The sequence below is a fragment of the Palaemon carinicauda genome, chromosome 14 (assembly GCF_036898095.1).
Source record: "Palaemon carinicauda isolate YSFRI2023 chromosome 14, ASM3689809v2, whole genome shotgun sequence".
NCBI lineage: Eukaryota > Metazoa > Arthropoda > Malacostraca > Decapoda > Palaemonidae > Palaemon > Palaemon carinicauda.
This window is the reverse complement of record NC_090738.1, coordinates 38,990,208-39,004,540: the sequence shown is the minus strand read 5'-3', so window position 1 is coordinate 39,004,540 and position 14,333 is coordinate 38,990,208. Positions and strand designations below refer to the sequence as shown.

Sequence of the window (14,333 nt, the reverse complement as noted above, 5' to 3'; positions counted from 1 at the left end):
TCCGGACACGTGTCCGCGGAGGAGCAAACTTTCCCCCTACACGTGGAACAAAGGGAGTGAGGGTCTACCTCTGGCTTTGAGAGGAAAGCCCCACACGACTTTCCGGCTCTAGGCCCAGGGCAACGGCGCACATGCTCCATCGTTCGCACACGAATGGCACAACACTAGTGAGCTATACGTACACTGGGGATATACACAGGGAGAACGCACTGTAACACTTGCGAATAACGCACTACGCAAAAACACAAGTCCCCACGCTGGAAACACGTGGAACACAAACGCGCCAAAGGATCGAGAGAGACGAGAGTGAGCTGTGTACTACTCACGACCAAGGAACTTAATGAGGACGCTGACCCAGAGAAGCAGTGACCTGCCCTAATCCTGCCCTCAGGGCGCATTCTCTAGCAGCGGGGGTAAGCCTATGTAGAGCGGAGTAAGGGGGGTAACGGCGGGAAAAACCTTGGTCGAGATTGAGGGATTCACAAGTGACTCCAAGAAAAGTAGTTCTCGGTAAGTATTTTGTGTTGGAACAAATAAATATTTCCTATACAGTATAAACTAAAAGTTTTTTAACAACAGACCATGGTACAAAGGTTATGGCACTACCCAAGACTACAGAACAGAGGTTTGATTTTGGAGTGTCCTTCTGCTAGAAGAGCTGCTTGCCATAGCTAAAGAGTCTCTTCTACCCTTACCGTGAGGAAAGTACCCACTGAACAATGACAGTGCAGTAGTTAACCCTTTGGGTGAATAGGAATTGTTTGGTAATCTCATTGTCAGGTGTATGAGGACAAAGGAGAATCTGTAAAGAATAGGTCAGACTATTCGGTGTATGTACAGTCAAAGGGAAAGTGAACTGTAACCAGAGGATCCAATATAGTACTGTCTGGCCAGTCAAAGGCCATGATAGAAACCAAGTAAAAACAATACAATATTAGGCAGTCAATAAATTACTTAATGTGTTAGTTGACCATGCACAGATAGTGAGTCAGTAGGTTAAGAGTTAACCTACCCTACAAAGGCAAGTAGTCGCGGATTCTCGCTTTTCGCGACCGTCTCTGTTAACTAACCCACGTGAATGAGGAGGGCGGACTGTGCTATCTACTAAATTCAACATCTCCAACAGAACTTTGTTATTTCTTGCCTTCATTCAGTTTCACTGGACCTAGTTAAAATCCTTGTTAGGGCATCATGTCCTTTCTATCTAAAAGCTATTCACATACGAAGAAAATTAATGGATTTGCGATAAAATTACTATCAATAAAATATTCATATAAAATTTTCTTTATACAGTAACTCTCCGCGTTGTAGACATGTAATGCAATAAAACACAAAGAATGACCATATCTGCCACTATGGGTGCAGAGGTGCACAACTATGAAAGGGAGGTGGGCTCTTTTTTTTTTTTAGTAGCATCTGGAAAATGAGACTACTACAAATAAACCATTGTAGATTACAGTATTGGTTTAACTTGAAAAAAAAAAATTAATCCTGGGCAAAACTTAAGTAGTCATACACACATTTGATTAAATTATACTTACCGTAACAAAAGTCATGTATACTTTATCAACATCTGGTCTCTCTTCTCGATCAACTTTGATATTGATAAAATTGGCATTCATGATTTTGGCAATTTCTGGATTCTCAAAACTTTCCCTCTCCATCACATGGCACCAGTGGCATGTTGAGTATCCCACACTAAGGAATATAAGTTTGTTCTCTTTATGTGCATCGCTAAAGGCCTCCTTACCCCAAGGGTACCTAGAGAGAAAAAGTCATTATATAGTAACGGGCATAATGTAAATGTGCAATTCACTAACGTAACAGGAGAGAATTTACACTTAAGTATAAGCTTACTTTGAACAAAACCACCATCAAAGTGGATTTAAGGCACGCATATATAATCACACACCCTGTAATCATAAAACCTAAAATGATATGATAAACAAACTTCTCCGTCCTTTCCCGGATGTCTCCACTACTGTACTGTACTGTACTTGTCATTTGTTCCTTTACAAAGATAATCCTTCGTTCTTTATGTAGGAGACCTATCCAAAGGTAACTTGTAAGTCCTTTTAACTGGCTGAAACTTTTTGACACATGACTGCTGCATCCAAGCATGATGAATCTGGGCCATGCAGCCCGATGGTGAGGCCAGGGATGCCACTCAACAACCAAGTGTAATGGACATTATCCCTCACCCCCCTGGCCCTAGTTGGTACATGTAAAAGTTACTAGGCTGAAGAAGAAGAAGAAGAAAAAGAAGAAAAAAAAATGGAGGTATAGTAGAGGACTAAAAAATCATTACAGCTATGGATTGAAGGTATCCTGCAAAGGACCCTAAATCTAAATGCCTAAAATATACCTTGCGAGGTACACCAACAGCAAAAAATTACTACTGTAACATTAGGTTACTGGCAGCATCTACTTTTGTATACAAAACATACAGTATTCTAATATCCCTTTCCCATCCTCTAAACACCACATCACTCAATTGCTTTCTTATTTGTGATAAGAACCTTCCAGCACACTTTAGCAATAAATATTTGAACTTTGTAAAGCTTGGGTATCTTCTTAACTAACAGTACTTTTGCAGTCTCTTCCCAGTTCAATAAGATAGTAACTAGTCTTTCTCTAGCCCTTAATACTGTACCTGCTACTGTAGGAGGAAGTTTTATATATTTGTAGATACAGCATTACCTGAAAACCATTTCTTGTCCTCATTTTGTCTACCATGACTTTCCCACTAACAGAAATGGAAGATGAGGATGTGGAACTTATATAAAAAATGATGAAATCTTTTACGAATCTGCCTAATGTACGCTCTTACCAGTGAACCGGATTTGTAGCATGCTGCAAAAGATAAGGCGATTTCTCTGTGGCCAAAAGATTTTTCTTATCGCCCCCACTGCTGGATGATCCTTCCACGGCACTAGCCATTGTTCTTGTCAAACTCTCTCTGATCGGCTGGCTACTAATTTTACTAATCCATCTGCCTATGCTACCGATATTCCTGAAAGAACATGAATTGTACAGTCAGATAAAATAAAACATACAATTGTACACAAATTTCATTACCTTCAAACTGCTTTTGAGAACTTTATACTGTCCTGTAATTAACTATAAAAAATAGGGGAGATGAAATACTGCAGCAGTATTTTATCTGTTAGTAGCATGATCATTATTAAGATTAGTACCGTACATCAAAGTCAGTATAAAATATAAATTTTTTTTTCATGACATACAACATCAAGGGAGTTTAGACAATTTGAATTCAAAATTCAAAACAGCATCCACATGGGAGTTTTGATCATTTAAGCCAATAAGGCATCAAGAGAGTTTAGAGCATTTAGCTCAAAATTCAAAACCTGACTATCAAGTTGTCCAAAGTTACTAACAGCTATTCAACTACTACTTTCAAAGTTAAAAACTCAAACTTAGTGTAATTCTATCACATAAAATTAACATATTTCTACAAATATGAGTGACTCAATCCTAGTTTTTAATATTCCAGTGGGCACTTAGCTACAGCAATGACACATAAAATTCAAGAATGCATTCAAAGGACTTCCATTTATGGTATTCAAATCTTTACTATTCAGTAACCTTGTCTGTAAAGGGTGCTAAAAAAAATGATGTATAATACTGTAAACCTCTATCACATGTGAGCCTTTGTCTGTCACACAAGATGAATACTATTCATATAGAAAAAATTATATTAGACAGTAAACCATATTGATACCCGACAACTTGTGAAAGGGAGTGATTTACCTGCCAGACATATTTGTTCTTACAATTTGAAGAATATATGGTAGACGAATGAATGAGATATCCAATTCCAGATACTGGACCAATTACTGTATCTAACCAAAGGTTTAGTACTAGCCTAAGAAATTTCTAAGCAGTTACCCAACCAAATGATAATGCATAAATTCACGGTAAACAGTACTAAATGGGTAATCGATGTATCTTAACACCATTATAATAACAATACACGTCAAAATTCTGTTTGCTGTCACACTGAATTAATAACCAAATAACCAACGTGTTGACATGAGAATAGTTACAGATGATTTCAAACTATTGGAACCTAGATATATGTCAACTGTAGCCTCTAGAGCCTTTAAATATGCGGCCCTAAGACCATATAATAAGCTCCCACGAGACTTCCGAATGACTGAAGACATTAAGGCTTCCAAGAGGAAACTGAAGACTTTCTTATTCTGCTAGTCTTTTGACAGCGACGCTTTAACAGTAAACGAGCAATACATTATATGAAATGTTGAATACTCTGAACAAAAAAGATAAAATGACACTGGGGGTCCTGTAAAGAGTAGGGTTCTCCTGCTGTATAGGACCGGAAAAACAATCGTCAAAGTAAAGTAAAGTAAAGTAAAGCTGTCATCATGGCATTTCCACTGGCTTTAATGCAGTCCTCGTTTAACAAAAGGTAACGTAGATGAGAGACTACACAAATTGTAGGGTATCAGCACAATTAATACTAACTAGAATTTTTTTCAATACTGTACAGTCTTCAATCCACCTTGAAAGAAAGAGAAGGGCCTTGCACAAATAAATCTATATCTATGTAGGCAAGCTAACTTTATAAGGTTAATTCTAACAAACTCTCCAATGCATGTACCCAATTTGAGGGAGTAGTCCAAATACAGTAATAGAATAGGAAGATATATTCTTCACTCCTAGTGTGAAACATACCTCGACATTGGAGCAAAGATCATCGCCTTCAACATGGAATCTATGGGAATATGCAAGCGAGTGTCATCAGCTTCCTAGACTTAGACACGTAACTTGTTAACCAATCGGTTAATTTTCTTGGCAAAATAGAATATTCTTGAAACGCCTAATTCAATAATTTATATCTGACAATAAGTTCATAGACTGTATGACTAAAACTACAATAATAGGATAAAATTTAATTAGAATGTACACAGTATTGTATATAGTGATTACGTAATTATACTTTCTCAATACTTAACGGTCATAACTATATAAACATTTGGAAAATTAAGTTTTTACTATTTGACTTTAGGAATATCTCAAAAACAAAAAACAAAAAAACTAAAAACTTGACAAGCTAATGTAAATATTTCAAGGGTCAAAGCAGACGTCCTCGATTCAGGACTAGAGCAAGGACCAGGGGATGCCTCCATCATAAGCAGAACACAGTGTGCAAGATTATACTGTAAAAGGATGCACTCCCGTATTTTACTTTTACAATTTACGACACTCTAGAGAAGGTTAGGGTGGGAGGCTGTACCAGGGGCAGTTCATTAAGACCTGGCACCATAAATTAGGCTAACAAAGGCAAGGTTACAAAGCATACAATTATTTCACCCATTAACTTAGTGCTCTACGCTAGGTTAGGCTGGTGGGGGGATTGCCCGAAGCAGTTAGCCTAGAGTCCTTGAGGGAAATATTGGGGTCAAGTACTATTTTCCTATATGACTTTCAGCCCACTAGATCAGGTTAGGTGCGTGGTCTGAAAAGGGCAACCCCAAGCAAAGTAGCGCCTGGTTACCTATAATTAGTAGCATGAGTTAGGCTATGAAAATCAATCATTTTTGTTTTCCAAAGCCCAGTGCATTTGTAGATCAGAGGACATAATTTGGCTCTGGCATAGAAAACAGGACGTTACAGGACATTTAATCCAATTTCACTAAATTAAAATATAGTCTATCTTTGAAATATCTTTACCTAGTGTAATATGTTATTTTCATTAGTAAAATAAATTTTTGAATATACTTACCCGATAATCATGTAGCTGTCAACTCTGTTGCCGACAGAAATCTACGGTCGGGATACGCCAGCGATCGCTATACAGGTGGGGGTGAACACAACAGCGCCATCTGTGGTCAGGTACTCCAGTACTTCTTGTCAACACCACCTCAATTTTTTCCTCGGTCCACTGGTTCTCTATGGGGAGGAAGGGTGGGTCAATTAAATCATGATTATCGGGTAAGTATATTCAAAAATTTATTTTACTAATGAAAATAACATTTTTCAATATTAATCTTACCCGATAATCATGTAGCTGATTCACACCCAGGGTGGTGGGTGGAGACCAGCATACATGTTAACAAAGAAGCTAAGTATCCCGTATTTTATTTTATTAGTTATTCAAAAATAACATAAAATAAATAAGTACCTGGTAAGGAAGACGACTTGAACCATTACTCTGCCTTTATTAAGTACGTCTTCCTTACTGAGCGTAGCGGTCCTCTTAGGATGCTGAACGACTCTTAGGTGCTGAAGTATAAAGGGCTGCAACCCATACTAAAGGACCTCATCACAACCTTTAACCTCGGCGCTTCTCAAGAAAGAATTGACCACCCGCCAAATCAACAAGGATGTGGAAGGCTTCTTAGCCGACCGTACAACCCATAAAAAGTATTCAAGAGAAAGGTTAAAAGGGTTATGGGATTATGGGAATGTAGTGGCTGAGCCCCCGCCTACTACTGCATTCGTTGCTACGAATGGTCCCAGGGTGTAGCAGTTCTCGTAAAGAGACTGGACATCTTTGAGATAGAATGATGCGAACACTGACTTGCTTCTCCAATAGGTTGCATCCATAACACTCTGCAGAGAACGGTTCTGTTTGAAGGCCACTGAAGTAGCCACAGCTCTCACTTCATGTGTCCTTACCTTCAGCAAAGCAAGGTCTTCTTCCTTCAGATGAGAATGTGCTTCCCTAATCAGGAGCCTGAATAGGTAAGAAACTGAGTTCTTAGACCTTGGAAGAGAAGGCTTCTTGATATCACACCATAAGGCTTCTGATTGTCCTCGTAAAGGTTATAACCTTTTTAGATAGTACCTAAGAGCTCTAACTGGGCAAAGTACTCTCTCCAGTTCGTCCCCCACCAAGTTGGACAGGCTTGGGATCTCGAACGACTTAGGCCAAGGACGTGAAGGAAGCTCGTTTAGCAAAAAAAACCGAGCTGCAAGGAACATGTAGCCGTTTCAGATGTGAAAACTATGTTCCTGCTGAAGGCGTGGATCTCACTTACTCTTTTAGCTGTTGTCAAGCACACGAGGAAAAGAGTTTTTAATGTGAGGTCCTTAAAAGAGGCTGATAGGAGAGGTTCAAATCTTGATGACATAAGGAACCTTAGGACCACGTCTAGATTCCAGCCTGGAGTGGACAACCGACGTTCCTTTGAGGTCTCAAAAGACCTAAGGAGGTCCTGTAGATCTTTGTTGGTGGAAAGATCCAAGCCTGTGTGGCGGAAAACCGCTGCCAACATACTTCTGTAACCCTTAATCGTAGGAGCTGAAAGGGATCTTACGTTCCTTAGATGTAACAGGAAGTCAGCAATCTGGGTTACAGTGGTACTGGTTGAGGAAACTGCATTGGCCTTGTACCAGCTTCGGAAGACTTCCCCTTTAGACTGATAGACTCTGAGAGTGGATGTCCTCCTTGCTCTGGCAATCGCTCTGGCTGCCTCCTTCGAAAAGCCCCTAGCCCTTGAGAGTCTTTCGAAAGTCTGAAGGCAGTCAGACGAAGAGCGTGGAGGTTTGGGTGTACCTTCTTTACGTGAGGTAGACGTAGAAGGTCCACTCCTAGAGGAAGAGTCCTGGGAATGTCGACCAGCCATTGCAGTACCTCTATGAACCATTCTCTCGCGGGCCAGAGCGGAGCCAACCAACGTCAGCTGTGTCCCTTTGCGAGAGGCGAACTTCTGAAGTACCCTGTTGACAATCTTGAACGGCGGGAATGCATACAGGTCGAGATGGGACCAATCCAGCAGAAAAGCATCCACGTGAACTGCTGCTGGGTCTGGAATCGGAGAACAATACAACGGGAGCCTCTAGGTTATCGAGGTAGCGAACAGATCTATGGTTGGCTGACCCCACAGGGCCCAAAGTCTGCTGCAAACATTCTTGTGAAGGGTCCACTCTGTGGGGATGACCTGACCCTTCCGGCTAAGGCGATCTGCCATGACATTCATATCGCCCTGAATGAACCTCGTTACCAGCGTGAGCTTTCGATCTTTTGACCAGATGAGGAGGTCCCTTGCGATCTAGAACAACTTCCACGAATGAGTCCCTCCCTGCTTGGAGATGTAAGCCAAGGCTGTGGTGTTGTCAGAGTCCACCTCCACCACCTTGTTAAGCTGGAGGGACTTGAAGTTTATCAAGGCCAGATGAACCGCCAACAGCTCCTTGCAATAGATGTGAAGTGTCCTTAGCTCCTGATTCCATGTTCCCGAGCATTCCTGTCCGTCCAAAGTCGCACCCCAGCCCGTGTCTGATGCGTCAGAGAAGAGACGGCGGTCGGGTTTCTGAACAGCCAAAGGTAGACTTCCTTGAGAAGAAAGCTGTTCTTTCACCACGTGAGAGTGGACCTCCTCTCTTCGGAAACAGGAACTGAGACCGTCTCTAGCGTCATGTCCTTTATCCAGTGAGCCGCTAGATGATACTGAAGGGGGAGGAGGTGGCGTCTCCCTAACTCAATGAACAGGGCCAGCGATGAAAGTGTCCCTGTTAGACTCATCCACTACCTGACTGAGCATCGGTTCCTTCTCAGCATGCTCTGGATGCATTCTAGGGCTTAGTAGATCCTTGGGGCCGACGGAAAAGCCCGAAAAGCTCGACTCTGAAGATCCATACCCAGGTAGACAATGGTCTGGGATGGGACGAGCTGGGACTCCTCAAAATTGACCAGGAGGCCCAGTTCCTTGGTCAGATCCATAGTCCATCTGAGAATCTCCAGACAGCGACGACTTGTGGGAGCTCTTAAAAGCTAGTCGTCTGACGGAGCCGGACACAAGATCATGGTACTGCTGCACAGTCTGTGAACTGTCAACCATGGGGAAGCGAGGAAGTACAGCGACAACCCGAAGCTGTCTAGACTGTCTGGGTCGTACAGACAACTCCTTATCGGGTTGCTGAGGTTGCCGCACTGCGTCACAACAAGTCACTTCTGCTGGTTGTTGAACGTCTTCCCAGTGACACACTGACTCCGTAAACAAAAAAAAAAAATCCTCTAACAAGGACTAAGCTTGGACTGCATGTCTTGCAACAAAGCTCAAGGTCTATGGGAGCAGGTGTGGTAACAGACGGGGTTAGCGACTGAAGTGGAACCATTACCCTCCCTGGAAGCATGTTATGCTTAAATAAAAGTCCATAGGAGGCTAAGCAGCTAAAGGCTCCTCTCCAAATGACAGAGTCCTCAAGGGAATATCAGAAGGAGGGAGAATAGCACTTTCTCATCTACAGGAACCATATCCGAGAAAAGCTAAGTTCTCTCAGTGAGGGTTTCACTGGTGCAAAAGCAGCAGACTAGAAGGCAACGTTATGAAACTGCTTGACAGTCTAGTGAGTTGGCAACAACCAAAGATGTGTGACTGAGGAGCATGCGGTAAGGTATGCAGAGCATGCTGTATGCAGAGCATGCTGTATGTAGAGCATGCTGTAAGGTAAGCAGAGCATGTTGCATGGCGTGCGGCTCATGCTGCATGGGATGAGGCTCATGCTGCATGGGATGAGGCTCATGCTGCATGGGATGAGGCTCATGCTGCATGGTATGAGGCTCATGCTGCATGGGATGAGGCTCATGCTGCAAGGGATGAGGCTCATGCCGTATGCGTTGAGGAGGATGCCGCATAGTATGAGGCTGATGCCGCATAGTATGAGGCTCCTGCCTCATGGGTTGAGGCGGTTGCCGCATAGCATGAGGCTCCTGCCTCATGGTTTGAGGAGGATGCCGCATAGCATGAGGCTCCTCATAGCATGAGACTCCTGCCTCATGGGTTGAGGAGGATGCCGCATAGCATGAGGCTCCTGCCTCATGGGTTGAGGAGGATGCCGCATAGCATGAGGCTCCTGCCTCATGGGTAGAGGAGGTTGCCGCATAGCATGAGGTCCCTGCCTCATGGGTTGAGGAGGATGCCGCATAGCATGAGGCTCCTCATAGCATGAGGCTCCTGCCTCATGGGTTGAGGAGGATGCCGCATAGCATGAGGCTCCTGCCTCATGGTTTGAGGAGGATGCCGCATAGCATGAGGCTCCTCCTAGCATGAGGCTCCTGCCTCATGGTTAGAGGAGGTTGCCGCATAGCATGAGGTTCCTGCCTCAAGAGTTGCGTCTGCCTCAAGGGTTGAGGAGGTAGCTGCGCAGAGAGAGGCTCTTGCCTCAAGAGTTGAGGCTCTTGCCTCAAGAGTTGAGGTTCTTGCCTCAAGAGTTGAGGCTCTTGCCTCAAGAGTTGAGGCTCTTGCCTCAAGAGTTGAGGTTCTTGCCTCAAGAGTTGAGGCTCTTGCCTCAAGAGTTGAGGTTCTTGCCTCAAGAGTTGAGGTTCTTGCCTCAAGAGTTGAGGCTCTTGCCTCAAGAGTTGAGGTTCTTGCCTCAAGAGTTGAGGTTCTTGCCTCAAGAGTTGAGGCTCCTGCCTCAAGGGTTGAGGAGGTTGCCGCATAGCAAGAGGCTCCTGCCTCAAGGAAAGTGGAGGTTGCTGCATAGCGCTGGTACCTGGCAACTCCCAATGCGGCAGCTCACGCATGGAGGCAGGAGGAGCCTCAACATCATACGTCTGGCAGGGTGGACTGCGCAGAGGTGGAGGAGCGCTCGCAGGAGGAGGTGTGCTAACCTTCTCTGCCTGAAACTCCTGCATCAACACCGCAAGCTGAGACTGCATTGTCTGCAGCATAGACCACTAGAGTCTAAGAAAGACAACAACAAACGGAGCTACTGTCCGTTGAGACTGAGGGTCTAAAACAGCTGGTGCGGCAACAGACGGAGTTACTGCCTGTTGCGGTACCACCTTGCCTCTCTGGGAGGTGTGCAGTTGTCGTACTGCAGCAAGTCCGAACTGACCCAGTGCTAATGGCACCACCTAGGAGTTGGACTTGCGCGGAAGGGACCGACTTGCACTTAAAAGCTGCAAGATTTGGTCCATGGTTTCTGCGAGAAACCTCTTCCGCAGACGAGGAATAAACGGGCTCTCTCGTCTTTGTGTGGGTGGGGTGATCACGTCGGCAACGTGTGTAGATACACCCAAAACCACGGAGGGAAACGTCTGTTCGTTGATCAAGGCCTGATGAACCCATAAGTCCTTCGACATTACTTCTCCCCTGGGCTTGGGAGCTTGTAAGAGGTCCCAGACTAGGCGAACAACTGGCACGAACAGACGAACCCTCGAACGCAACACTGTAACACTTTGCGCATATCACTTTATCACTTTTGATTTTCTGTTTGCACTTATTTCACTGAACTCGAAACTTTAAGTGGTTTGTACCTGAAACACGCAATTCTATCCTTCATTAAAAGTTAGTAATTGCGAAAACAGTATTACAATGTAACAGAAAAACATAATGAAAGATAAATAATTCAGTGGCTGGAAAAGAGACTAAACACTAGATCAAATAAACTACGTTTAAAATCTCTCACCGCATAAAGCCTGGGAACAAGAATAAAACTCTAGAAACGTTTACCTTTTTCCCCTAAAGAGACTAGGGAGAAGAGCAAAAACGATAACAACGTTACCCGCTTGAACGAAACGTTTATCCTCCTCTCTCTCCCTCCGTCTCTATCTCTCTCTCTCTCTCTCTTGACTTAGAACCTGAGAGATGAGCCCCATTATATATATCGTTAAAACATATTATTGTTAAAGGAAAAAAACTGAAAGATTTCCCAAATAAAAAGTTCCTTTATTAGAATTAAAACCATTTAAGCTAAGAAAGAATGAACAAAACGCTAGAATCGGTTTACTCTTACTGCAACGTGACACCGTGAATACTCTCTCTCTATCGTAACGATAGAGCGCAAGTTGAACGTTCTGAACGTCAACAACTGCAGAGACAAATAAAACGTTAGTTCAACTTTGAAAACAGTACGAGACTATCAAAGAAATTCTTTCAAAAACATTAAAATAGCATAATATGTTAACAGGTAAAAACGAAATGACGGGCTCAATGTTAATTAACTTCGGTTCCAAGAAAAGACCGCCTACTATTAGGAAAGGTCGAATATAAACAAATATAAAAATTAATTTTAATAAGTTTATAATAAAAGGAAGTTAATCGAAGAGGCCTATAAAAGGCGGAGAGATATAAAATAAATCTATAACTTTTGTTAAGCAAAATTAAGAAAGAGAGTCTATACTCTCTTCGACACCAACACTTCCGTCTAAGAGAAGGGTCGGCCATTAAAAGTGAGAGAGTTCATATTCTCTTCGTCACCAAAATTAAATCAAAAATTAAATCAAATTAATTCCAAAAACTTGCTAAGCTAATGATAAAGCTTCCTGAATAGCGAAGGCTAAACTCTAGAGCAAATACATCACCAAATCGTGAGCAATAACTCCAGAATCAACAGCGTATCCATGTAGGTCTAGCCGGAGGCACGACAGAGGAAAAATTGAGGTGGTGTTGACAAGAAGTACTGGAGTACCTGACCACAGATGGCGCTGTTGTGTTCACCCCCACCTGTATAGCGATCGCTGGCGTATCCCGACCGTAGATTTCTGTCGGCAACAGAGTTGACAGCTACATGATTATCGGGTAAGATTAATATTGAAAAATGTCCAGTCACTAAATTATTTTCCACAAAAATTCTCACCCGGTGGCAAACGAGTGTAACATGTAACCCTTGCCAGACCCAAGAAGCCAGGAGATAATATTAAATTACGAGCGAAGTGACCCAACACGCATAAAGACCAGCAAGCAACTAATTAGCGTTAGTTTGGCAGAACAACAAATCTCATAAATACACTTAATTAAGCAAGGGTGACAACGAACACGACTCGGAAGGACTCATTATCTGTGTAATCGGCAGAACTAGTGACCCAACGATCTACAAACGTACCCGGAGCCTTTGTATATTAGCAGCTAGTTCCTTCCCCCCTAACCTAACCTACAAGCCATGTCCTTACCTACTTACCTAACAGGGGGGGGGGCCTAACACCCGCTGCGCACCCCCTTACACTGTCATATTCTTAGTCGGACGTCGTCATACATACAGGTGGCTGCTATCATATACAAACCCCTTAACTCTACCCGTGCCAATGTGATCTTAAGGAGGGCTTGACGGGACGGGATCCTTCAACTCTACACCACCCCAACCCCACGTTACCATTATTTGGAAATTGTTGGCAGGTATATAGGTCACATATTTGGCAGTATCATATAGAGGAAATTTACGTAGACCTCACTTTATTGACTTACTGAAACCCTTTAAGCTACGTAATATTAAAAAAGCCTTTAGGGTTGTTACTAACCCAAGAATCTTAATGTCTACAGCAGTTATGTCTACTGAGGTTACGTCTAAGTTACCATATGTGAACTAAGACTTAACTAAAGAGGAATTACCCCTGAAACTATATATGCTAACTAGGTTAGTTAAGCCAAGATGCCTAGCTAACAGTTCCTACGAAAGTTATGTTGATTTTTTTTTCTAATCGAAACGTACAACACCACCTGTTAGTAATACAATATTACTCTATAAGCGCTCAACATTACGGTCCAACATATATAACATGCAGTCAATAACCGTAAACCCTTATAAAACTAAGATTTTCATCCAATTTTAATGACCTTGTTACTTACATAGCTTAGGCGACTGACAGTAGTGTTCAACTTCACCCGTTTCCAAAGACGTTTTCCAATGGCTGCGTTCACTATAGAATTTCCGAGATGATATAATAATAAATGTAAGTAATTACTGTAATTATCAGATTCTTCGTTTGAATTAGTAATAATTTGCTTGAATGAATATCTATTAAATTAAATTCAGGACATTAATATTTCCGAAGACGTTTTCCAATGGCTGCGTTCACTGTCGAATTTCCCGAAAGATGATAATGAAGACAAGTAATTACTGTAATTATCAGATTCTTTGTTTGAATTATTAATAATTTGATTGAATATATATCTATTATACTAAATTTACAACTTTCATAACAATAATAACGATAAAACGTAATGGTTTGTAACAGACATAACCCGCTCACGCACTATATTCCTGATATTGTTGCTGAACGCAACCTCGTTGTTTACTAGCGATCTGCCTTTCCTTCGTTACGTAACACAAGTTATTATATGGGACGTTCAGTTAACATTTCAATGTATGGTTCAGTTCAACTTTAACTCTTCCTGTTATCATTTATTTTCGCTTAACCATTTCAATGAAGCGAAATGTACACTAAGTTGATTCGAACTGGCAGATACTGATATACCCGAATACCAAATAATAAAAGTTCTATTAGAGGAATTATTGACCAAATAATAATTTATATACACCTCTTGAAGAGATGAAATAGAGATCACTTAACATGCCCACTGTAATAATAGTTTTCTGCTATCGATAAAACTGACGCCGCTATC

The 14,333-nt window shown here is 42.2% G+C and overlaps 1 protein-coding gene across 5 annotated transcripts in view; it reads right to left on the bottom strand.

Moving 5' to 3' along the window:
• LOC137653528 (spermatogenesis-associated protein 20) overlaps positions 1–13,763 on the bottom strand; it is a 186,066-nt gene extending 172,303 nt beyond the window's left edge. For 4 of the 5 annotated variants that reach the window (XR_011046508.1, XM_068387002.1, XM_068387003.1 and 1 more), the window contains exons 1-3: positions 4,717–4,756; positions 2,831–3,013; positions 1,542–1,761 (exon numbers count right to left, since the gene is read on the bottom strand). Coding sequence is in view for 4 of the 5 variants with exons in the window: in XM_068387002.1 (XP_068243103.1) it covers positions 1,542–1,761; positions 2,831–3,013; positions 4,717–4,751 (438 nt within the window). In the remaining variant the exon portion in view is untranslated. Of the gene's footprint in view, positions 1–1,541; positions 1,762–2,830; positions 3,014–4,716; positions 4,757–13,556 lie in introns of those variants that run through there. The other variant, XM_068387004.1, reaches the window with a different exon arrangement.
• Positions 13,764–14,333: the final 570 nt, after the last annotated feature.